The 25,477-nt window shown below is 38.4% G+C and overlaps 1 protein-coding gene across 13 annotated transcripts in view; it reads right to left on the bottom strand.

Annotated features, from left to right (window-relative positions):
* Positions 1-25,477, bottom strand: part of LOC144313594 (ankyrin repeat domain-containing protein 26-like) — a 149,958-nt gene that overhangs the window by 77,841 nt on the left and 46,640 nt on the right. For all 13 annotated transcript variants that reach the window (XM_077896527.1, XM_077896528.1, XM_077896525.1 and 10 more), the window contains exons 10-15: positions 25,008-25,231; positions 20,204-20,374; positions 18,453-18,486; positions 17,912-18,065; positions 7,885-8,098; positions 5,916-6,012 (exon numbers count right to left, since the gene is read on the bottom strand). In XM_077896527.1, the coding sequence (XP_077752653.1) occupies positions 5,916-6,012; positions 7,885-8,098; positions 17,912-18,065; positions 18,453-18,486; positions 20,204-20,374; positions 25,008-25,231 (894 nt within the window). The remainder of the gene's footprint in view (positions 1-5,915; positions 6,013-7,884; positions 8,099-17,911; positions 18,066-18,452; positions 18,487-20,203; positions 20,375-25,007; positions 25,232-25,477) is intronic.

The following is a 25,477-nucleotide window of genomic DNA, read 5'->3' on the forward strand; positions in this document are numbered from 1 at the left end:
CCCCCTAGGACCCCTCAGGTAGACTACATTCTCCCTCCACTACAACTTCATCACCACCACCATGTCCCAGTCCCCCCCAACATTTTATTTTTCTACTTCTTTTTTTCTTTTTCCCCTCTTTACCTTTGCTTTTTTTTCTCTTTTTTTCTTCCTTGGCATTCTTGGCCTTTTATTTTCTACTACTTTGTTTTAAAATTTGTTTTTCACTTTAGTGGTCATTTTGTGTTATTTTGTTCTTCTCTTCGTTTTCAATTTCATGTCATGGAACAGTCAGAATCATCGAAGGATAAGAAACCTTGGGTGGCTCAGTGGTTTAGTGCCTGCCTTCAGCTCAAGGCATGATCCTGGAGTCCCAGGATCAAGTGCCACATCAGGCTCCCTGCATGGAGCCTGCTTCTCCCTCTGCTTGTGTCTCTGCCCCTCTCTCGGTGTCTCTCATGAATACATAAATGAAATGTTTAAAAACAATCATCTAAGGTGAAATTGACTTAGATTGTGGTTGATATTCTTGACTCAGCCCGTTCATACAGCCACTCTGCAGTGAGCAAAATGACTAGAAGGAAGCTCTCACCACAAAAGAATCAGAAACAGTACTCTCTTCCACAGACTTATAGAATTTGAATTACAATTTGATGTCAGAAAGCCAATTCAAAAGCACAATTATAAAGCTAGTGGTGGCTCTGTAAAAAAGCAGAGAGTATTAAAGAAACTTCATGACTGCAGAATTTTGATCTACTTAGTCCAAAATTAAAAATTAATTAAATGAGATGCAATCCAAACTGAAGGTCCTAACAATGAGGGTTAATGAGTTAGAGGAAAGAGTGAGTGCCACAGAAGACAAGTTGATGGCAAAGAGGAAAGCTTAAGAGAAAACAGAAAAACAATTAAAAGACCATGAGGAAAGGTTAAGGGAAATAATCGAGAGCCTCAGAAGGAAAAAATATACGCATAATTGGGGTTCCACAGGAGGGCCAGAGGGCCAGAAAGGATATTTGAACAAATCATACCTGTGAACTTCCCTAATTTGGGGGAGGGAAAAAGGCATTCAGGTCCAGGAGATAGAGAGGTCCCCCACCAAGGGGAAGGGAAAAAAAGCAGAACTCGACATTTAATGGTGAAACAAGCAAATTCCAAAGAAAAAGAAAGTCCTTAAAACAGCAAGAAACAAGAGATTTCTAACTTATATGGGGAGAAATATTAGATTAACAGCAGACCTCTCCACAGAGATCTGGCAGGCCAGAAACAGCTGGCAGGAAATATTCAGGGTTCTACATGACAAGAACATGCAGCCAAGAATACTCTATCCAGTGAGCCTTTGGTTCAGAATAGGATAAAGAGCTTCTAAGATAGGCAGAAGCTGAAAGAATATGTGACCACCAAACCAGCTCTGCAAGTAATATTAATGGGGACCCTGTAAAAGAAAGAGGAAGCCCAAAGAAATAATCCACAAAAGCAGGGACTGAATAGACATTACAATGACAGTAAATTAACATCTTTCAATAGGTACTCTGAATGTGAATGGGCTAAATGATCCCATCAAAAAACGCAGGGTTTCAGACTGGATAAAAAAATCAAGACCCATCTATTTGCTGTCTACAAGAGACTCATTTTAGATATAAGGACACCTACAGCATGAAAATAAAAGGTTGGAGAACCATTTACCATTCACATGGTCTTCAAAAGAAAGCAGGGGTAGCCATCCTTATATCAGATAAATTAAAGTTTATCCCAAAGACTGCAGTTAAGAGATGAAGAGGGACACTATATCATACTTGAAGGGTCTATCCAACAAGAAGATCTAACAATCATGAATATTTATGCTTCTAATGTGGGAGCTTCCAAGTCTATCAATGAATTAATAACCAAAGTAGGGGCATACTTAGATAATAATACACTAGTAGTAGGAGACTTAAACACGGCACGTTCTGCAAATGACAGATCTTCTAAGCACAACATCTCCAAAGAAACAAGAGCTTTAAATGATACACTACACCACATGGATTTCACAGATATTTACAGAACTTTACATCCAAAAGCAACTGAATACATAGTCTTCTCATGGAACTTTCTCAGAATAGGCCACCCGATACCAAAACATTGGGACTGTCCCCTGCATATTTTCAGACCACAATGCTTTGAAACTAGAACTCAATCACAAGAAGAAATCTGGAAGAAACGCAAACACAGGGAGGAGAAAGACCATCCTGCTGAAAGATGAATGGGTCAACCAGAAAATTAGAGAAGAAATAAAAAGATTCATGGAAACTAATGAAAATGAAGATACAACCATTCAAAATCCTTGGGATACAGCCAAAGCAATCCTAAGCGGGAAATGCATTGCAATACAAGCATCCCTCAAAAGATTGGAAAAAAACTTCAAAGACACAAGCTAACCTTGCACCTAAAGGAATTGGAGAAAGAACAGTAAATAAAACCTACACCAAGCAGAACAGAGAGAGTGAAGATTTGAGCAGAACTCAATGAAATAGAGACCAGAAGAACTGTGGAACAGATCAACAAAACCAGAGGTTGGTTCTTTGAAAGGAAGAATAAGATACGTAAACCATTAGCCAGCCTTTTAAAAAACAAAGGAGAAAAGACTCTAATTAATAAAATCACGAATGAAAAAGGAGAGATCACCACCAATACCAAGGAAAACCTAACCAAAGAGATAAAGGATTTATACCCTAACAACTACAGAACACTTCTGAAAGAAATCCAGGAAGACACAAAGAGATGGAAAAATATTCCATGCTCATGGATTGGAAGAATTAATATTGTCAAAATGTCTATGCTAACCCAGGGCGATTTACATTCAATGCTTTCCTATCCATATACCATGGACTTTCTTCACTTTCTTCAGAAAGCTGGAATAAATAATCTTAAGATTTGTGTGGAATCAGAAAAAACCCCGAACAGCTAGGGGAATATTGAAAAAGAAAACCAGAGCTGGGGACATCACAATGCCGGATTCCAAGTTGTCTTACAAAGCTTTGATCATCAAGACAGTGTGGTACTGGCACAAAACCAGACAAATAGATCAATAGAACAGAAGAGAGAATCCAGAAATGGGCCCTCGAATCCATGGTCAAATTATATTTGACAAAGCAGCAAAGACTATCCACTGGAAAAAGGACGCTCTCTTCAATAAATGGTGCTGGGGGGGATTCCTGGGTGGCGCAGTGGTTTGGCGCCTGCCTTTGGCCCAGGGCATGATCCTGGAGACCCGGGATCGAATCCCACATCAGGCTCCCGGTGCGTGGAGCCTGCTTCTCCCTCTGCCTATGTCTTTGCCTCCCTCTCTCTCTCTCTGTGACTATCATAAATAAATAAAAAATAATAATAATAAAATAAATAAATAAAATAAATGGTGCTGGGAAAACTGGACAGCCACGTGCAGAAGAATGAGACTAGACCACTCTCTTGCACCACACGCAAAGATAAACTCAAAATGGAGAAAAGATCTAAACGTGAGACAGGAATCCATCAGAATCCTAGAGGAGGGATCCCTGGGTGGCGCAGTGGTTTGGCGCCTGCCTTTGGCCCAGGGCGCGATCCTGGAGACCCAGGATCGAATCCCACGTCGGGCTCCCGGTGCATGGAGCCTGCTTCTCCCTCTGCCTGTGTCTCTGCCTCATTCTCTCTCTCTCTCTCTGTGAGTATCACAAATAAATAAAAATTAAAAAAGAAAAAAAAAAGAATCCTAGAGGAGAACACAGGCAACAGCCTTTGTAAACTCGGCCACTGCAGCTTCTTGCAAGATAGATCTATGAAGGCAAAGGGAAACAATAGCAAAAATAAACCATTGGGACCTCATCAAGATAAAAATCTTCTGCACAGCAAAAGAAACAGTCAACAAAACTAAAAGATAACCTACAGAATGGGAGAAGTTATTTGCAAATGACCTATCAGGTAAAGGGCTAGTATCCAAGATCTATAAAGAACTTAGTACACTCAACAGCAAAGAAACAATCCAATCATGAAATGGGCAAAAGACATGAGCAGAAATTTCACCAAAAAAGACATACAAATGGCCAACGAGCACATGAGAAAACACTCCACATCACTTGCCATCAGGGAAATACAAATCAAAACCACAATGAGATACCATGTCACACCAGTGAGAATGGGGAAAATTAACAAGACAGGAAACAACAAATGTTGCAGAGGAGGTGGAGAAAGGGGAACCCTCTTGTACTGTTGGTGGGAATGTGAACTGGTGCAGCCACTATGGAAAACTGTGTGGAGGTTCCTCAAAGAGTTAAAAATAGAGCTACCCTATGACCCAGCAATAGCACCACTCGGGATTTACCCCAAAGATAGAGATGCAGTGAAAAACCGCGACACCTGCACCCCAATGTTTATAGCAGCATTTTCCAGAATAGCCAGACGGTGGATGCAGCCTGAGTATCCATCAAATGATGAATGGATATAGAAGATGTGGTCTATATATAAAATGGAATATTACTCAGTCCCTAGAAATGACAAATAACCAGCATTTGCTTCAATGTGCACGGAACTTCAATGTGCATGGAACAAACTAGGGGTGGTGGAAGGGGAGGAGGGCAGGGGGTGGGGGTGAATGGGTGACGGGCACTGAGGGGGGCACTTGACGGGTTAAGCACTGGGTGTTAGTCTGTATGTTGGTAAATTGAACACCAATAAAAAATAAATTTATTATAAAAACAAGAAGTAAAGAAGAGCAATATAGTAAAGAAGTTGAAATCAAACAACTTCAACTTAATCTTAGAAGACGAAACTTGGAATTGAAGGGTGTAAAAAATAATTTGAATCAGGTAAATTTTTGGCAGTAATTGTATATTTCCATCAATATTATTTATAGTATCCCTTTGATATAATACATATTGTTAGGCTTCAAATAGATTAAACATTTCATTTTAACCTAATAGCAACCATGATCTTTGTAGCCACAATTACTACCTTATTGGAATTCTTGGCCTCTCACATATGCCCTATGTATATATTTTGAATGAAGGGATGGAAGGTAAAATGAGATAAATGTTATATTGATTTATTGATTTATGGAATTGTATTTATTTTTACACAGAGCATGGGCTGGGGGGAAAGGAGTAGAGGGAGAGGGAGGGAAATGAATCTCCAGCAGACTCTGGTTCTGAGTCTCATGATCTGAGTCTCCAGCCTCACCTGGTTCGGAGTCTCGTGATCGTGAGATCATGACCTGAGCCATAAAAAGAGTTGGACACTTAACCCACTGAGACCCCAGGTGTCCCAGTTTTGAATTTTTTAATGTTGAAATATGAGCTAGATTTCCTTGAGATGCTGATGAAGCTAGTTAAATGTTTTACACAGAAATTTTATTTCACAATACTATGTCTACTTGTATTTTTACTCTATGGTACATTTTGCTGTCATTTAATTTAAAATTTGAATTATTCATTGAGGATGAAAAGCCTTGTTATAAAAAAGGCCACTCTTGAACATTTTTTTTAAGTTCTCTTAAGCCTTTTGACTTTTTTTTTTAATGATAAGATCCAAAATCCTAATGAAAATGTGTCTCTAGGTTATAGAAGAGCAAAATGATGTTCAGAGGCAGCTTTCGCGAGAACAGAATGCCCAGAGTATTACATGATGGAATACTATTTTTTTTTGTATATTTGTTATTGGAGTTCGATTTGCCAACATACAGCATAACACCCAGTGCTCACCTGTCAAATGCCCCCTCAGTGACCGTCACCCAGTCTCCCCACCCCCCGCCCACCTCCCCTTCCACTATCCCTTGTTCATTTCTCAGAGTTAGGAGTCTCTAATGTGTTGTCACCCTCTCTACTTTTTCCCACTGATTTTCTCTCCTTTCCCCTATAATCCTTTTCAGTATTTTTATAGTCCCCATAGAGTGAAACCATATGATGTTTGTCTGTCTATGATTGACTTACTTCACTCAGCTCTTCTTTACTTCTTAATTGCTCCTTAATATTTATATATAAAATTTCAGCACTTCTTCTTTTTTCTTTTTCTTGTTTTAAGGTCAATCTGCAAATGCATGTGTTCATTTTAAAATTTGTTTTGTTAGCAATAAAACTTTTATTTTATGATCTGGTTCCACATATGTTGGTTCATTATCCAAAGGAAATTTTTCTGTTCTCAATTTTTTTCCCTTTCTAGGGCTCATGTTTTTCAATTTATCACTTCAATATCTTCAAAAAGATATATAGTTTAAAAGAAGCAATGAGAAAGCATTTTGCAACTTAGTAAGTTTTAGTCAGTAATAACTCTGGGAGATGTTGTAAGCAAAGGAATTCTGAAATTATTTAAGAAAGGGTTCAAAATTGTCATTTTTCTCCACAAAGTCATAATTACACTTCAATTAAGACAAATCATTTCATTACTAATTAAAAAGAGAAGTTGCTGTTTATCAACAATTTTATAAATTCACTAGAAATACATTTTTATTTCACAAAACATCACAGGTACCTCTAAAAATGATCTTCAGTGTAAGACAGCATCAGCAGATGTCGTTTACACACCATACACCTGCAGATGACTCTGATCCAGCACTAGACTAGGGAGCCTAAAATCTATTGCCCATGCTTTTTATGTTTCTTATTCTGTAATATTCTCAACCTTGTTGATCATTATGTATTTTATAAATCATTTGAAAACTCCTTTGAAAACATCACAGGATCCATATTAATTAAGTAAAGAATAGAGTAAGATGTGCTTTCAGCATAGACTTTTGAATTAATTTTCTTTATATATGTGAGAAATGTTAAAAAAAAACTTAACCATTAATCATTTTTCCATTTTACTTTTTAACCCCTGCATATGTTAAGAATAAACCAATTTTTCTGTCTTGAGAAAAATTGGCCATTTCACACTCTGTTGGGGGGCATATAATATAAAATTCCCTGAGAACAATTTAAAAATATGGATCAGAGACCTCTACTAAATATTTTTATACATTAACACAATACTATATTAAAGAATTTATTCCAATTAACCAAGACTGTAGAAACAGAATTAAATAAAAGACATTCCTTATAGCATTAATTAAACTATAGGAAAATGGAAAACAACCAAAATTCAATTTGTTAAATAATGAGGTTTACATATGATGGACTTCTACATGGTCATTAAAATTATGCTTTAGAATATACATTAAATTATTAGAAGTATTCACTGTTAAAACCTTGCAGTATTATTTCAAAGAATCTCACACTTTACAACTTTTTTTAAAAAAAAAATTGGAGTTCAATTTGCCAACATACAGCATATCACCCAGTGCTCACCCCGTCAAGTGCCCCCCCTTAGTGCCCATCAGCCAGTCACCCCAGCCTCCACTCACCTCCCTTTCCACTACACCTTGTTCGTTTCCCAGAGTTACGTGTCTCTCATGTTCTGTCACCCTCACTGATATTTCCCTCTCATTTTCTCTCCTTTCCCCTTTATTCCCTTTCATTAATTTTTATATTCCCCAAATGAATGAGACCATATAATGTTTGTCCTTCTCCGATGGACTTATTTCACTCAGCATAATACCCTCCAGTTCCACCCACGTGGAAGCAAATGGTGGGTATTTGTCGTTTCTAATGGCTGAGGAATATTCCATTGTATATACATAGACCACTGCTTCTTTACCCATTCGTCTTCTGATACTTCACATTTCTAATGGAGTTTCCTTCCCTATAAAATCCCAGAAGGCAAATTAGCAATTACAAAACTTCTCCTACACATCTGCAGCATAAAAGTAAGTATTTCAAGGGGTTCCTGGCTGGCTCAGTTGACAGAGCATGTGACTCTTGATCTCAGAGTTGTGAGTTCAAGCCCCACGCTGAGTGTGGAGTCTATTAAAAAAAAAAAAAAAGTAAATAGTTGAAATATTTCCTTAAAACCAAGATGTCATACCTTAAACTGTAGAGTTCTCGTTCCCATTTCACTTTTTGATGCTCTAACTGAGATTTCATTTCTTTTGTTTCTGATAGCAACTGTTCTAGTCCATTGACCTTATATTCCACTTGTAAAATTTTTCTTGTAAGTTGTTCACAGTCTTTTCTTTTTAATTCTATTGATCTTTTGTATTTAAGAATTGCATTCTGGATTGTCAATACGCTAACAGAATCTACACCAGAGGAAAAACAAAAACAGAAATAAAATACAGGAGGCATCAGGGTGGGTCAGGTGGTAAAGCATCCAATTATTGGTTTTGGCTGAGGTCATGATCTCACAGTTGTGGGATTGAACCTGGCACTGGGTGCTGCACTCAGCACAGAGTCTGCTTAAGGTTCTTTACCCCCTCGTTCCCTCCCTCTCTGTTCCTCTCCCCATCTCCTGCTCATGCTCTCTCACAAATTTGTTCTTTTAAAAAGTAAAATAAAACAATATGAGTATTTTTTGCATATAAGGGACCGAGCATGTTCACATTAACTCATTCATACATGAAATAAATATTGAGTAACTTCAACGTAAAGAGATTATACCAGGTGCCTGGGTGGCTCAATCGGTGGGTGTCTGCCTTCGGCTCAGGTCATGATCTTGGTGTCCTGGGATCAAGCCACATGGTGGGCTCCCTGCTTAGTAGGGAGTCTGCTTCTCCCTCTTCCTCTGCCTCTCTCCCTGCTCATGCTCTCTCTCTCAAATAAATGAATAAAATCTTATTATCAATAGAACTTTAAAATCTTTTAAAAAGAAAAGAAAACATGACTGAAACCTTTCTAAACTGAATGAAAACTATAATCCCACAGACCCACAAAGGATCTGGCTAGGAGAGAAGAAATGGAAGTAAACTATTGTAATTTTAAAAAAAGATTTTATTTATTTATTCATGAGAGACATGGAGAGAGAGAGAGGCAGAGACACAGGCAGAGGGAGAAGCAGGTTCCCTGAGATAGCCTGATGTGGGACTTGATACAAGGACCCTGGGATCACACCCTGAGCCAAAGGTAGATGCTCAACCACTAAGCTACTCACGTGTTCCCTATTGGAATTTTCTTAAACTACATATAATGTGGTATAACACTACAAGAAGGTGGACTGTGATGCTTGAGTCATATGCTTTAAACCCTAAAGCAATCACTAAAATAGCAAATCTTAAGCTTTGTTAAGTAATAAACAAAGCCCATACATACACATATGTGTATATTTATATATAAGTATAAATTGAACTCGTAAAAATTAGTTTATTAATCTAAAAGAAAGCAGAAAGCAAAGAAAATGGGAACAAAGCAGGTCAAACGGAAAGCAAACAGGATGAGAGATTTATATCAACTGTATCAATAATCAGAGTAAATGAAAATTGTCAAAAAATAAAAGAAAGAAAGAAAATGGTCTAAAAGCCTCGATTAAAAGGCAGACTGTCAGAATGGATAAAAATGTAAGAGACAACCATAGGCTGCCTATAAAAAATTCAATTTATATGTAAAGACACACACACACAAATTAAAATAAATAAATAAATAAATAAATAAATGTAAAGACACAAATTTGTGAAAAGGACAAAAATAAGGATATACCACACTCACACTTGACAAAAGAAGGCTGAGCTTGAGTAGCAATATTAATGCCAGGCAAAATAGATTTCAAAGCAATATATATTCTCGTGATGTATAAGGTCATTTGTTAATGATGAAAGGGTCGACAAATAAGCATAACAAACCTAAATGCTTTTGAATCTATTAATAACATCAAAATACATAAGGCAAAAATCAACAGAACTGCAAAGAGAAACAGGCAAATTTACAATTTTAGTCTGAGATTTTAATAGGCAGAAAATCATCAAGGATATAGAAGACTTGACCACCACCATCTTTCTCAAGTATCCATGGAGCATTTACCAAAAGAGATTATATTCTGGGTCATAAAATAAACCTTAATAAAGGGAGTTAAGTCAAAAGGATTGAAGTCATGAAAGTGTGTTCTGTGACCACAAAGTGATCAAATTAGAAATGAAGAACAAACCTACCTCTGGAAAATACTCAAATACTTGCAAACTGATTAATAATGCACATCTAAATAACCCCTGGGTCTGGGTACCTAGGTGGCTCAATGGATTAAGTGTCTGCCTTTAGCTCAGGTCATGATCTCCGGGTCCTGGGATTGAGCCCCATGTTGGGCTTCCCACTCAGAGGGAAGGACGCTTACCCCTCTGGACCTCCCTTCGCCTATGCGCTCTCTTTCTCTCTCTCTCCTTCTCTTTCAAATACATAAAAATCTTTTAAAAACCCTTGGAATAAAGAAGTAATGAAAAAAGAAATTACAAAGTATCACATATTGAATGAAAATAAAAACATAATATGTTAAAAATTTCTGGAATCCTCCAAGAATAGCACTCATCTCACCATTTATAGCACCGAGGTATATATTAAAAAGAGAAGGAGGCGGGGCAAGATGGCAGAAAAGTAGGGTCCCGAAGTCACCAGTCCCCACCAACTTACCTAGATAACTTTCAAATCATCCTGAAAACCTATGAATTCGGCCTGAGATTTAAAGAGAGAAGAGCTGGAATGCTACAGTCAGAAGAGTTCGCGCTTCTATCAAGGTAGGAAGACGGAAAAACATAAAGAAATAAAAAAGCATCCAAGGGGGAGGAGCCCCCATGAGGAGCCAGGCAAAGGCCACGCAGCTAGTGCCCCCAGGACAGGAAAGCCCAGTCCTGGAGAAGCAGAAATTTTACCAATCTTCCTGGAAGGAAAGGCGCTTGCAGGGAGCTCGGGCAGGATCCCAGAAGGGGTACAGATGCCCTCAGGCTCCCAGGGGCACTAAAAGAGCAACTGCACTCTGGGGGAGATCCCTCCACACACTACAGGCTGAGCTCCCTAAAGGGCTGGACGCCGCGCCCAGTGGGGCCCCAGGAGCAGCTCAGGTGGCGGCCACTGTGCGGCCCCGGGAATGTGATTCCAGCGGTGCAGACCCCAGAACCCAGGGCACCGGGGACACAGCCCAGGATCCGGCACTCCCCCCGGGGCAGGTAGAGGCCGGGAGGACACAGGGCAGCAAGGATGCTCCTGCTGCCACGCGGCCCCGAGCTGTGCAAATCTACGCCCCCTGCCCCTGGACCACCCAGGCCCCTGCGGACTGGGAGCTGTGGTAGTTACTGTGGGAGCTGACTCAAGAGATGGAGAGCTGGCTGCCGCCACTCTTGTTGTTCCTCCTGCTGTCACCTTGTACCTGGGACTGAACAGGAGCTTCACAGGATAAACAGCTTGCACTGAGCCCTGCACCTGGCAAGGGGCTGGGCAGCTCCCCCAGGTGCACACACCTGAGAATCACCACAGCGGGCCCCTCCCCCAGAAAACCAGCTGGAAGGACAGGGGAAAAAGCATTGACCAAGCAGCACTGGAAAGTCCCAGGGGAAGTCAAGGGATTTATAGTATATAGAATCAGAGGATACCTCCTCTTGCTTTTTGTTTTCTGTTTGTCCTCCCCCTTGCCCCCCTTTCCTCTCTTTTTCTCCTTTTTCCAGTACAACTTTTTTTTGGCCACTCTGCATTGAACAAAATGACTAGAAGGAAAAACTCACCTCAAAAGAAAGAATCAGAAACAGTCCTCTCTCCCACAGAGTTACAAAATCTGGATTACAATTCAATGTCAGAAAGCGAATTCAGAAACACAATTATAAAGCTACTGGTGGCTCTAGAAAAAAGCATAAAGGACTCAAGAGACTTTATGACTGCAGAATTTAGATCTCATCAGGCAGAAATTAAAAATCAATTAAATAAGATGCAATCCAAACTGGAGGTCCTAACAATGAGGGTTAAAGAGGTAGAAGAACCAGTGAGTGACATAGAAGACAAGTTGATGGCAAGGAAGGAAGCTGAGGAAAAAAAGAGAAAAACAATTAAAGGGTCATGAGGAAAGGTTAAGGGAAACAAATGACAGCCTCAGAAGGAAAAATCTAGTTTAACTTAGGGTTAATAGGGGTTCCAGAGGCCACCGAAAGAGACAGAGGACCAGAAAGCATATTTGAACAAATCATAGCTGGGAACCTCTCTAACGTGGGAAGGGAAACAGGCAACCAGATCCAGGAGATAGAGAGATCGCCCCCTGAAATCAATAAAAACCACTCAACACCTCGATAGTTAACAGTGAAACTTGCAAATTCCAAAGATAAAGAAAAGATCCTTAAAGCAGCAAGAGACAAGAGATTCCTAACCTTTATGGAGAGAAGTATTAGGATAACAGCAGACCTCTCCACAGAGACCTAGCAGGCCAGAAAGGGCTGGCAGGATATAGTCAGGGTCCTAAATGAGAAGAACCTGCAGCCAAGAATACTTTATCCAGCAAGGCTCTCATTCACGATAAAAGGAGAGAGAAAGAACTTCCAAGACAGGCAGGAACTGAAAGAATATGTGACCACCAAACCAGTTCTGAAAGAAATATAAAGGGGGACTCTGTAAAAGAAAGAGGAAGTCCAAGGAAACAATCCACAAAAACAGGGACTGAATAGGTATCATGATGGCACTAAATTCATAACTTTCAAGAGTAACTCTGAACATGAATGGGCTTATTGACCCCATCAAAAGGCGCAGGGTTTCAGACTGGATAAAAAGAGCAAGACCCATCTATTTGCTGTCTATAAGAGACTCATTTTAGACCTAAGAACACCTACAGCCTGAAAATAAAAGGTTGGAGAACCCTTTACCATTCAAATAGTCCTCAAAAGAAACCAGGGATACCTATCCTTATATCATCTAAATTAAAGTTTATCCCAAAGACTGTAGTGAGAGATGAAGAGGGACACTATATCATACTTAAAGGATCTCTCCAACAAGAGGACCTAACAATCATGAGTATTTATGCCCCGAATGCGGGAGCTGCCAAGTATAACAGTCAATTAGTAACCAAAATTAAGACATACTTAGCTAATAGTACACTAAAACGGGGAGATTTTAACATGTCGCTTTCTGTAAATGACACATCTTCTAAGCCCAATATCTCCAAAGAAACAAGAGCTTTCAATGATGCACTGCACCAGATGGATTTCACAGATATTTACAGAACTTTACAGACAAATGCAACTGAATACACGTTCTTCTCAAGTGCACAAGGAACTTTATCCAAAATAGACCACATACTGGGTCACAAATCAGGTCTCAACTGATAACAAAAATCTGAGATTGTCCCCAGCATATTTTCAGACCATAATGCTTTGAAACAGGACTAAATCACAAGAAGAATATTAGAAGAAATGGAAACATGTGGAGGTTAACTACCATCCTGGTAAAAGATGAAAGGGTCAACCAGGAAATTCAGGAAGAATTAAAAAGAGTCATGGAAACTAATGAGAATGAAGATACGACTGTTCAAAATCTTGGGATACAGCAATAGCACTCCTGAGGGGGAAATATATCGCAATATAAGCATCCCTCAAAAAACTGGAAAGAACCCATATGTAAAAGCTAATCTTGTATCTAAAGTTGCTGGAGAAAGAACAGCAAATAAAACCTACACCCAGCAGAAAAAGACAATAAAGATTTGAGCAGAACTCAATGAAATAGAGAGTCGAAGAACTGTGAAACAGATCAACAAAACCAGGAGTTGGTTCTTTGAAAGAATAAGATACACGAACCATTAGCCAGCCTTATTTTTTAAAAATTTTTTATTTATTTATGATAGTCACACACACACACACACACACACACACACACAGGCAGAGACATAGGCAGAGGGAGAAGCAGGCTCCATGCACCAGGAGCGCGACTTGGGATTCGATCCCGGGTCTCCAGGATCGCGCCCTGGGCCAAAGGCAGGCGCTAAACCACTGCACCACCCAGGGATCCCCATTAGCCAGCCTTATTAAAAACAAGAGAGAAAAGACTCAAATTAGTCACAAATAAAAATGGAGAGATCACCACCAATACCACGGAAATACAAACAATTTTAAACACTTAGTATGAGCAGCTATACACGAATAAATTAGGCAATCTAGAAGAAATGGGACTCATTTCTGGAAAACCACAAACTAGCAAAACTGGAACAAGAAGAAATAGAAAGTCCAAAAAGGCCAAACACCAGGGAGGAAATTGAAGATATCATCAAAAACCTCCCAAGACACAAAAGTCCAGGGCCAGATGGCTTCCCAGGGGAATTCTATCAAACATTTGTAGAAGAAACAATACCTAGTCTACTAAAGCTGCTCCAAAAGATAGAAAGAGATGGAGTACTTCCAAACTCATTCTATGAGGCCAGCATCCCCTTAATTCCAAAACCCAAGACCCCACCAAAAAGGAGAGGTAGAGAGAATAAGCCTGATGAACACAGATGCAAAAATGCTCAACAAGATAGTAGCCAATAGGATCCAAAAATACATTAGGAAGATTATTCACCATAACCCAGTAGGATTTATCCCCGGGATGCAAGGCTGGTTCACCACTCGTAAAGCAATCAATGTGATTGATCATATCAAGAAGAGAAAAAACAAGAACCATACGACCCTCTCAATACAGGCAGAGAACGCATTTGACAAACTACAGCATCCATTCCTGATCAAACCTCTTCAGGGTGTAGGGATAGAGGGAATATTCCTCAGCATCTTAAAAGCCATCTATGAAAAGCCCACAGCAAATATTATTCTCAATGGGGAAGCACTGGGAGCCTTACCCCTAAGATCAGGAACAAGACACGGATGTCCACTCTCACCACTGCTATTCAACAGAGTACTAGAAGTCCTAGCCTCAGCAATCAGAAAACAAAAAGAAATAAAATGCATTCACACTGGCAAAGAAGTCAAATGCTCCCTCTTTGTGGTTGACATGATACTGTACATAGAAAACCCAAAAGACTCCACCCCAAGACTGCTAGAACTCATACAGCAATTCAGCAGTGTGGCAGGATACCAAATCAATGTCCAGAAATCAGGGGCATTTCTATACACTAACAATGAGACTGAAGAAAGAAATTAAGGGGTCAATCCAATTGACAACTGCACCCAAAACCATGAGATGCCTAGGAATAAACCTAACCAAAGAGGTAAAGGATCTCTACCCTCAAAAGTATAGAACACTTCTGAAGGAAATTGAGGAAGACACAAAGAGATGGAAAAATATGCCATGCTCATGGATTGGAAGAATGAATATTGGGAAAATGTCAATGGTACCCAGGGAAATTTATACATTTAATGCAATCCCTATCAAAATACCATGGACTTTCTTCAGAGAGTTGAAACAAATCATCGGAAGAGTTGTATGGAATCAGAAAAGACACCGAATAGCCAGGGGAATATTAAAAAAGAAAACCAGAGCTGGGGGCATCAAAGTGCCAGATTTCAGGGTGTACCACAAAGCTGTGATCATCAAGACAGTGTGGTACTGGCACAAAAACAGACACCTAGGAAAATGAAAAAGAATAGAGAATCCAGAAATGGGCCCTCGACTCTATGGTCAAGTTATATTCGACAAAGCAGGAAAGACTATCCACTGGAAAAAAAGTCTCTTCAATAAATGGTGCTGGGAAAACTGGACAGTCACGTGCATAACAATGAAACTAGACCATTCTCTTAAACTATACACAAAGAAAAACTCAAAATGGATGAAAGATCTAAATGTGAGACAGGAATCCATCAGAATCCTAGAGGAGAACACAGGCAACACCCTTTTTGAACTTGGCCACAGCAACTTCTTGCAAGATACATCCATGAAGGCAAGAGAAACCAAAGCAAAAATGAACAGCAAAATAAACAGTCAACAAAACTAAAAGACAGCCTCCAGAATGGAGAAGATATTGGCAAATGACCTATCAGATAAAGGGCTAGTATCCAAGATCTATAAAGAACTTAGTAAATTCAACAGCAAAGAAACAAACAATCCAATCATGAAATGGGCAAAAGACATCAACAGAATTTTCACAGAGGAAGACATAGACACGGCCAACAAGCACATGAGGAAATGCTCCGAATCAGGGGCCATCAGGGAAAAAGAAACAACAACCACAATGAGATACCACCTCACACCAGTAAGAATGGGGAAAATTAACAAGACAGGAAACAACAAATGTTGGAGAGGATGCGGAGAAAAGGGAACCCTCTTACACTGTTGGTGGGAATGTGAACTGGTGCAGCCACTCTGGAGAACTGTGTGAAGATTCCTCTAAGACTTGAAAATAGATCTACCCTATGACCCAGCAGCTGCACTGCTGGGGATTTACCCAAAGATCCAGATGCAGTGAAATGCCGGGACACCTGTACCCCAATGTTTATAGCAGCAATGTATAGTAGCCAAACTGTGGAAAGAGCCTTGGTGTCTTTCGAAAGATGAAAGGATAAAGAAGATGTGGTCTATGTATATGATGGATTATTACTCAGCCACTAGAAATGACAAATACCTACCATTTACTTCGACATGGATGGAACTGCAGGGTATTATGCTGAGTGAAGTAAGTCAATCGGAGAAGGACAAACATTATATGGTCTTATTCATTTGGGGAATATAAAAAATAGTGAAAGGGAATAAAGTGGAAAGGAGAGAAAATGAGTGAAAATATCAGGGACGGTGACAGAACATGAGAGACTCCTAATTCTCGGAAACAAACACGGCATGGTGGAAAGGGAGGTGGGCGAGGGGTTGGGGTGACTGGGTGATGGGCACTGAGGGGGGGCACTTGATGGGATGAGCACTGGGTGTTATGCTATCTGTTGGCAAATTGAACTCCAATTTAAAAAATAATAAGATATCAAAAACAAAAACAAAGATTTATCAACACTTGACAAATGAGAAATAAACCTAACTTTTTAAATGACAAAAATTTTGACAGCTCAATGAAGATATACAGATGTTAAATAAGCTCAACATTATCAGTTATTAGGGAAATGTATATTACAACCATAAATGTATATATTTATACACATATATATGTATTTATGTGTGTGTGTGTGTGTATACATATATACACCATACCCATCCATGGCTATGATTAAAAAACTGATCATACTAAGTACTGATAAATATAGATGGAGGAGTTAGAAACCCTCACACACTGCTGGTGGGTTTAGAAAATAGTACAATGACTTTAGAAAACAATTTGGCAGTTTCATAATAAGGCAATATGAAGAGACAGGAGACTAAGAGTGATGGATATGTTAACTGTCTAAATTACAGTTATGGTTTCACATGTGTATATATATGACAAAACTATCAAATTATATACTTCATACACGTGCAGTTTACCTAACTAGGGCTGTTGGAGAAAGAAAGCCTCTATTATATGAAAAACCATCTAAGACAGTGGCTGAGACATGGATGGAAAGATGGATATGAAACCATACAAGATGAAGCTAGTGGCCTATGGTCTTTCACCTCATAGCATTAAGTAGTAATAGCTAAGCTTTAAGCAAGGGGGTAACGTGATGAAATGTAAATTTTTAAAAATGTATAGTAATTATGGTTGCAGTGTACACCAAGATCCTGAGAGGTGGAATGGCAGGGAAAACAGTCCTGAGGTTAGCTCAGTAATCTAGGAGAAAAATAATGGTAACCTGACCTTGGGTGAAGACACAGAAGAGAAGCAGAGTTCACAAACACATCAAGTGTGCCATTCCCACGTGGACAACCATAATGGAAATTATAGTTCTTTTTTTTTTAATTTTTATTTATTTATGATAGTCACACACAGAGAGAGAGAGAGAGAGAGGCAGAGACATAGGCAGAAGGAGAAGCAGGCTCCATGCACCGGGAGCCTGACGTGGGATTCGATCCGGGTCTCCAGGATCGCGCCCTGGGCCAAAGGCAGGCGCCAAACCGCTGCGCCACCCAGGGATCCCTGGAAATTATAGTTCTTTGGCTGAGAGTATTCAATAGTTCTCTATTTTAATATAAAACATACTTCTGAGATGAGTAGCTCTATAACTCCTCAGTGTTGTGTGGCGCAGCGCTAGACGAGATGTGCACATATTACTACAACCATATATACAGAAAAAGGCTTTATATTTATACGACGGCCCTACCTTTACAATCCATGCCAAGTTCAATGAGCAACAGGGAACTCTTATAATCAGAGTATTGCAACTTGCAATCCTCTGAAGCTGTTTCAGATGACTGAGTTAAGTCATCAAGATGCTCGTCATCAAGATGCTCCGCAGAATTCACTTGCTTTTTGACCTACAAATAAATAATACTATTTCAAAATGTCATCCAAATATTTATAAAATATACTAAGTGTAGAAAGATGATAAATATCCATCTTTTTATAAAAGCAAAAACATAGGTACTTTTTAAAAGAACTGATTTTTATCAAAAAGACCTTTATCAATAATTGGTGTTTCTGAATAATTTTTTCACAGCAGATGTCTATACAACAAAGGAAAATTTTCATTTTTTCACTATGCGTTTCATAAAGTAATTTTTTTTACCACGGAATAATGTTTCTGATAAATATGAAATATCAACATAATATAATAAAAATATATCATGAATGAAATAGAATTATAATATAATAAAAATATATCATAAATGAAATAGAATTATATATTTTGTTTGTTTGTCTACCTTGTTCTTTTCCTTAGATGTTTTCTTTGCAGGTCTAAAAAGAGGAAGGATTCTTTTCAGGAAAATATTAAATACTTAAAATACAAAGAATATTTAAAGCATATCTAAGCAATATTAATAGCAATATTAACAAAGTATTAAATTTAGATCAAAATTGCAAAAGTAAAGGAAAATCATAATGTTACTTACATTATTTGATAGGGGTAAATATACCACATTTTTTGTTGTCATTTTCAATAAAAACAAGTTTTCACTAAATCAATTTGGAAAGTGCAAACTGTTTTTTTAATGACATAAGCCCTTTTTAAATAATCGTGATATTAGTGTTTTGAAGTTTTACTGTGCAACTACTATGCATTATTTGGGACAGTTTACATATCCTAAAGGGGTTTTAGGCCTTACACAAACCGTATGAAGTAGGCAATTATACTGGGTATCTTTTCACAGGAAGCAAATGAGGCACAGAAATTCTAAGGAACTTCCCCAAGCCCATACACCTGGTAGGAGCAGACCACCCAGAACTCAAGTCCAGGAAATGTCCCTTCCAAACATGTGTTTTAAAATATGTGGTAAAAGTAAGTTAAGTATTTCTAAGTAATGTGATACCAATTGAATCTATAGTATTATTCCATTTCTAGCTATAATTATTCTAGAAATAATTTCTGAATCTTACATACATTTTTAATTTTTTATTTTTTTAAAAGATTTTATTTATTTATTCCTTCACTAGAGAGACACACAGAGAGAGACAGGCAGAGACATACAGAGGGAGAAACAGGTTCCCCCACAAGGAGCCTGGTGTCGGACCCCAGGATCACGCCCTGAGCCCAAGGCAAGACACTCAACTGCTGTGCGACCCCGGCATCCCACACACATTTTTTAATTAAAACACTTCATACCTAGGCAGTATTGAAAATCTACTTTCAATAAACTAAAGATTTAATTCGTCTAAAGAAGTTCATTAATGGGCATTCCTTTACTCATTCAAATGTTCATTCATGGATTCAACAATTACTCATGAAGCACACAATATGTGTCAATGACGCTGCTGGTACAGTAACTGTGGCTCTTGTAATTTAGAACTTTATAATCCAAAAGTAATAATCTATGATAGATGAATAGTTTTTCAATTGTAAATAAACATATTGTAAATAAACAAAACCATTCCCCTTTCCCCAGAACCTAAACAAATATTAACTTAATATAATCAGATACTCCAAAGCCCCTCACAAAATCATAGCTATTCATGATACTGTCAAAGGTACTGAATACCTTAAAACCTATCAAGAAATGATTAGTTCTATTCAGAATCGCCTATGTGTCTGTATATTTACTATTTTATATATATATATATTTTTTTTTTCAATCGATGAAGGAAAGTATCTGAATATTCAATTATATGAGAATACTGCACGGTGGAACTGATTCTAAATAAACAACCTCTTACCACAAAACTCATATCCTAATCTGGGGGTCCTGGGATCGAGTTCTGCTTTGGGCTCTCCACAGGGAACCTGCTTCGCCCTCTGCCTATGTCTCTGCCTCTCTCTCTCTGTCTCTCACAAATAAATACATGAAATCTTAAAAAAAAAAAGTCACTCCTCCTCATCCTAACCTTTCAAGTGGTGTTTTTGATATACTTGAGTATTTCTTCCCTCAGCCTGTACGACACTATATTACAGTGTTTTACTTATATAATAATCATAGTTAACGTTCCTTCAGAGGGAAATAAAGAATTTATGGGATTTTACCTTCTTTCATCCTGATCCATTTTACTTAGACTGTTGTCATTACTCACTCGTAGTAGACTACCAGTTAGGGAATCGGCCTCCTCAAAGCCTGGTGTAATCACAGATGCTTTTGATGCCCACTTTACATTTTTATCTTTCTTTATTTCCATGATAGACAAACCAGGATCATTACTTAAAACAAAAATCCAGTTAAAATATCCATTAGAAAGCCAATATTTTCTAACAATTTTACTGGTAAGGAATAAAAAAAATTTTTTGTAAACATCTGTTACCCATCTGAATTCATTTATTAATTCATAGAACAGTTATGAAGTGCAACCATATGCAAGGAAATACACATATACAATTATGATACAATGTCATTTGTGGGGACAAAACTGCCTGTGTAGGACCTGTGGAATCAAGTGCCATTCACCAAGGCACGGGGGAAAAGTCTCATCTGCCCATGCATCGGGTAACAGGCATACGCACTACACACCCAGCTGTGGATCCGGCAAAAGCCCATAAATTGGCGCCACCCTCACCCTCACAGCCACCATCTGGGAGCCCCTGGAAAACACTTAGATAATCACCCATGGGGGTAGAGAGTCTTCGTGGAAAACCAGCTTTCCTATAGAGAAGTTCTAGCACATCACCAGAGCAAAACAATCAGGTTTGGACACATGGGAGCGGTAGTCATTAAAGACTGGAGGAGGTGACTGCTACTTCAAAGGCAAAGACAGCAATGCAAAAGGATATGACAAAATCAAGGAAATATGACACCAACAAAGGATTACAATAATCTTCCTGTAATCAATCTCAGACACATGGAGATCTGTAATTTATCCAAGAAAGATTTCAAAATCTCAGTCTTAAGGAAATTCAAGGAGCTACCAGAAAACACAAAAAGCCAATTCAGGGGTGCCTGGGTGGGTCAGGCAATTAAGTGTCTGACGCTTGATTTCATCTCAGGCTATGATCTCAGGGTCATGAGATTGAGCCCTGCATCAGGCTTACACTCAGCACAGTGTCCCTCTCCCTCTGCTATTCCCCCCTAGCTCACACACTTTCTCTCGCTAAAATAAATGAATAAAATCTTTAAAAAACAGTTAATTCAATAAAATGAGGAATACACTACATAAACAAAATGAGAAGTTTAATGAATAGCTGGAAGGGCTTAGTCAGTTTAAGTGTCTGACTTGGTTTTGGCTCAGGTCATGATCTCAAGGTTGTGGAATCACCCCCAGGTCTGCTTGAGATCCTCTCTCCATCTCTTTCTCTCTCTCCCCACTTGCTCTTTCTTTTTCTTTCTTTCTTTCTTTCTTTCTTTCTTTCTTTCTTTCTCTCTCTCTCTCTCTCTCTCTCTCTCTCAAATAAATACATTTTTAAAAATAATTTTAAAGGGACAAAGAAAAAGAAAATGTTTTGGTAACTTGTGCATACTTTTAGCCTAGTATCTAATCCTAATACAAAAAGCTAGATTTACCAACAGAAAATTATATATATTTTTTCATGGACTAAATGCATGCAAGAAAATATTATGAGCATATAGCTATGTAAATTTACAAAAAGACTGAATTTTCCCATAGGAGATTATCGGTTGAATAACTTTAGGGCACTGAAAACAAAAACAAAACCAGCAATTACTGTTTTAAAACTGCCATACAGATAACTCTTCTAGTTAAATTAAACATCCAAAAAAGATGGATCTTCCTGAAAGCAATTATTAAACAATTCTTCTCGACCCAAATTTCAGAAGTAAATCTGTAATTATGGATACGAAATAGCTTTCATTTTGAAAACAGTTAATAGAAGCAACTTTTAAATAGAAAACAACTGGTTAAAGACACCTCAAAGTTATGTTGGCGGGGGAATGCTAACATGCAGCCATGGTAACGAGAACCCATCAGAACCAGTTTTAAATGTTTGTAATGATCAATGCCATCTGTCCTCACTCACTAGCCAACCAATGTCAGCTTCTCCCTCATGAAGTATAGCCAATGTGGGACAAAATCACTCCAATACGCATGCCTTGAATGCCAACCAATCAACAACAGTCTTACCCAAATTACCATGGTGGCTTCAGATGATGACAAACCACTTAATTCTCTGAAAGTCTCCCAAGTCTTAAACTCTACTTTTCCTGAAACTGTATATAGAAAGCGAAGACTACTCTGTCAGAAAAGACTGTAAGTGGCCAGCATAGCTCCCTCTTATTAGTCAGCAGTAAATTCCGACTTCACCTTTATATTTCAGATATTGAGGGCTCATATCCTCTGGCAAAAATGTTTAAAGTCCTATAATAATTTACCACCATATTTCATTTTCCTTAATGAAACATAAATGAAGTTTGCTCTTCCTTTGTTCCATTCTACTATAATTAAAACTAACATAAATACCAGTAAAAGAATAAGTAGCAAGTAACCACAAGATTAGGCCCAAATAATCCACAAAATGCAGATAACGGACAGGTTAAATTGTCAGAATGGACCCATGCCAACCGTTCTTTCTGTTTAAGTGAGAATTGGTATTATGTTAAAAACAATACACACGGTTTAGTTAAACTCCATTCACTCAACAAACATTTATTGAATAGCACTATATATGCTAGAATGTTCTCTAAGCACTGAGGACACGGCCATAAACAGAAAAAACCCTACTCACGAGGATAGTAAACATAGTAACAATAAACTACACAGTATGAGAGGAGAAAAACTAAAGCAGAGAAATCAAATTTCAATGTGTTGTAGCAAAAGGGGTGGTCGAAATACTAGTCAGGATAAACCAAGAAGGGCCTTGCTGAGAAAGTGACCTTGAAGCAAAAACCAGGGAGAAAAAGAGGGAGCAAGGAGTAAGCCATGAGGATACCTGAGAGAAAAGCACTCCACAGAGAGTTTATAACAAGTACAGAGGTATGCCTGAAGTGTTTATAATGAGGGTGGGGGGTAAGAATAGTGAGAAATTCAAGTGTGGCTGAACAGAAGGAAAGGGATAGAAAGTAGTTCAAATCAGAGAGACAGAGGGAGGAAAGGATAGGGAGGGACCCGAGATGAACAAGTCACATAAGGCCTTGTAGCTATTAGAAAGAACTTGAGTGAATGGGAGGCCATTAGGTTTTGAGCAGAGGAGGACATAATCTGACTTATGTTTTAATAGATCCACTGTGTTTAGAATTAATGGAAAGTGAATTTTCGAAGATTATATAATATGAAGTCACTATTGAAAAATTTGATGTGGTGCATGTTGAAATATATGCTCTTTAAAATGGAAGAATAAGGGGCGCCTGGTTGGCTCAGTCGGTAAAGCGTCTGCCTTCGGCTCAGATCATGACCCTGGAGTCCCGGGATCAGCCCCACTTCAGGCTCCCCGCTTCTCCCTCTGCCTCTGCCGCTCCCTGCACTCACACACTCTCTCTCTCAAATAAATAATCTTAAAAACATTTTTAAAGGAAAAATAATAGCCTGTATGCAAAGTGCCTGAAAAAGAAGATTCACTGCATTAACAACCTCTTGGTTTATAGCATAGGGATCAAATGTTTATACAGAATATGGGACAAGTTGCCACGTGAAATCTCTTCGTAATAATATTCAGATCAATTTGAGAGTCCAACATTTGAGCACTCGTGCATTGGGAACCAAAACCAAAAACCTAATAATTAGCAGTTTTGTTGGTAATAAGGTAGAGTGCCAGTGTAGCAGGTAACTTCCCTTTGCAACTCAGCAGATATTAAAAGTATTCTAAAGTTATTGTAAGACATCAAACCAAACACTTTAAATATACTTTGGGGGATCCCTGGGTGGCTCAGCAGTTTAGCGCCTGCCTCCAGTCCAGGGTGTGATCCTGGAGTCCAAGGATCGAGTCCCACATCAGGCTCCCTGCATGGAGCCTGCTTCTCCCTCTGCCTGTGTCTCTGCCTGCCTCTCTCTCTCTCTCTCTCTCTCTCTCTGTCTCTCATGAATAAATAAAAATAAAAATTAAAAATTTTAAATTTGTTAAACAATCAAAACCCTGCAGACCTAAATTCATTTTCTCAGATAGTTACATGCTGCATTATTTTATAGGTGTGAAAACTTACTTCCTTATGGATGGAGAGTTAGACTCCCTCCAAGTTTTTGATAGATCATCTTAACATATATATGTAACATGTTTATGTAAGTATTCTTAATATATCTGTCATATTTTATAAATATAATAATATATAATAAATGTTCTTAGAATATGTGTGTCTAAGTGTTGACACAAGTCATGTTTTCCTATAGGATCTACTCCTGGCAATGAAGCCGTTGGGATATAGGGACAGCATATATGAAATTTGAAATGCACTGCTACATCACTCTTCAGAAAGGATTTGTCAATTTTCTTCCTCTCTCTCGCTTTTAAAGATTTTTATTTATTTATTCAGGAGAGACACAGAGTGAGGCAGAGACATGGGCAGATGGAGAAGCAGGCTCCTCATGGGAAGCCTGATGCAGGACTCGATCCCACGACCCCGAGATCACAACCTGAGCCAAAGGCAGACGTTCAACCACTTAGCCACTCAGGTGCAACGGATCTGACAATTTTCACCTAACAACAGTGTATGAGAATGACTTTTTCCTTACATTTGCTAACCTAGGTTATTTTTTTTTTTAGTTAAATATTTATCACTATGCCTGCAAAACAATTTGATACCTTACTGGTCTTTGCCTCTTTCTGTTTAGCACCCTGGGTGGAATATCTCTACTAAAAATATAAAATGTGTTAAACATGAACATTAGCTCCAAACAGAATTTGTTTTATAGAAAAATAATAATTATCTACTGTTTAAATATTGCTATAGGCTTACCTATCAGAATCTTCATTCTGCGTGGTAGGAAACAGGTGGTTATCAGTTTTTCCAGTCTTTCTTTGTTGAATTAGTCCAGCAGCAGGAGCAGCAGCAGCAGCAGCAGCAGCAACAGCAAGAGCAGTACCAAGAGCAGGAGCAGCAGCAGCAGCAGCAGCAGCATCATATATGTTTTCTGCTCCTTCCATTTTATTACTCGTGTGCTGCTTCCTTTCTTTTCCAGTCTTGAATGGAAATTTGATAGTTACAACTTCATTCATTAAAAAGAACTTTTTTCATTAATTGTATCATTTGACTCTTTAATGTAATTTTAATCAATAAAACTATCTTGCACTGAACTTTATCATTACGTGTAATTGTAATTTTTGGAAATTCTGCTTCATTTCTGTTGGAATAGAACAACATAATTTTCCAGAATTCCAAAAAGGGCTTTCTTAATTTTGTGTTCATATCTACACTTTGTTACCTAA

Source organism: Canis aureus, chromosome 5 (assembly GCF_053574225.1).
Source record: "Canis aureus isolate CA01 chromosome 5, VMU_Caureus_v.1.0, whole genome shotgun sequence".
In the NCBI taxonomy this organism is placed as follows: domain Eukaryota; kingdom Metazoa; phylum Chordata; class Mammalia; order Carnivora; family Canidae; genus Canis; species Canis aureus.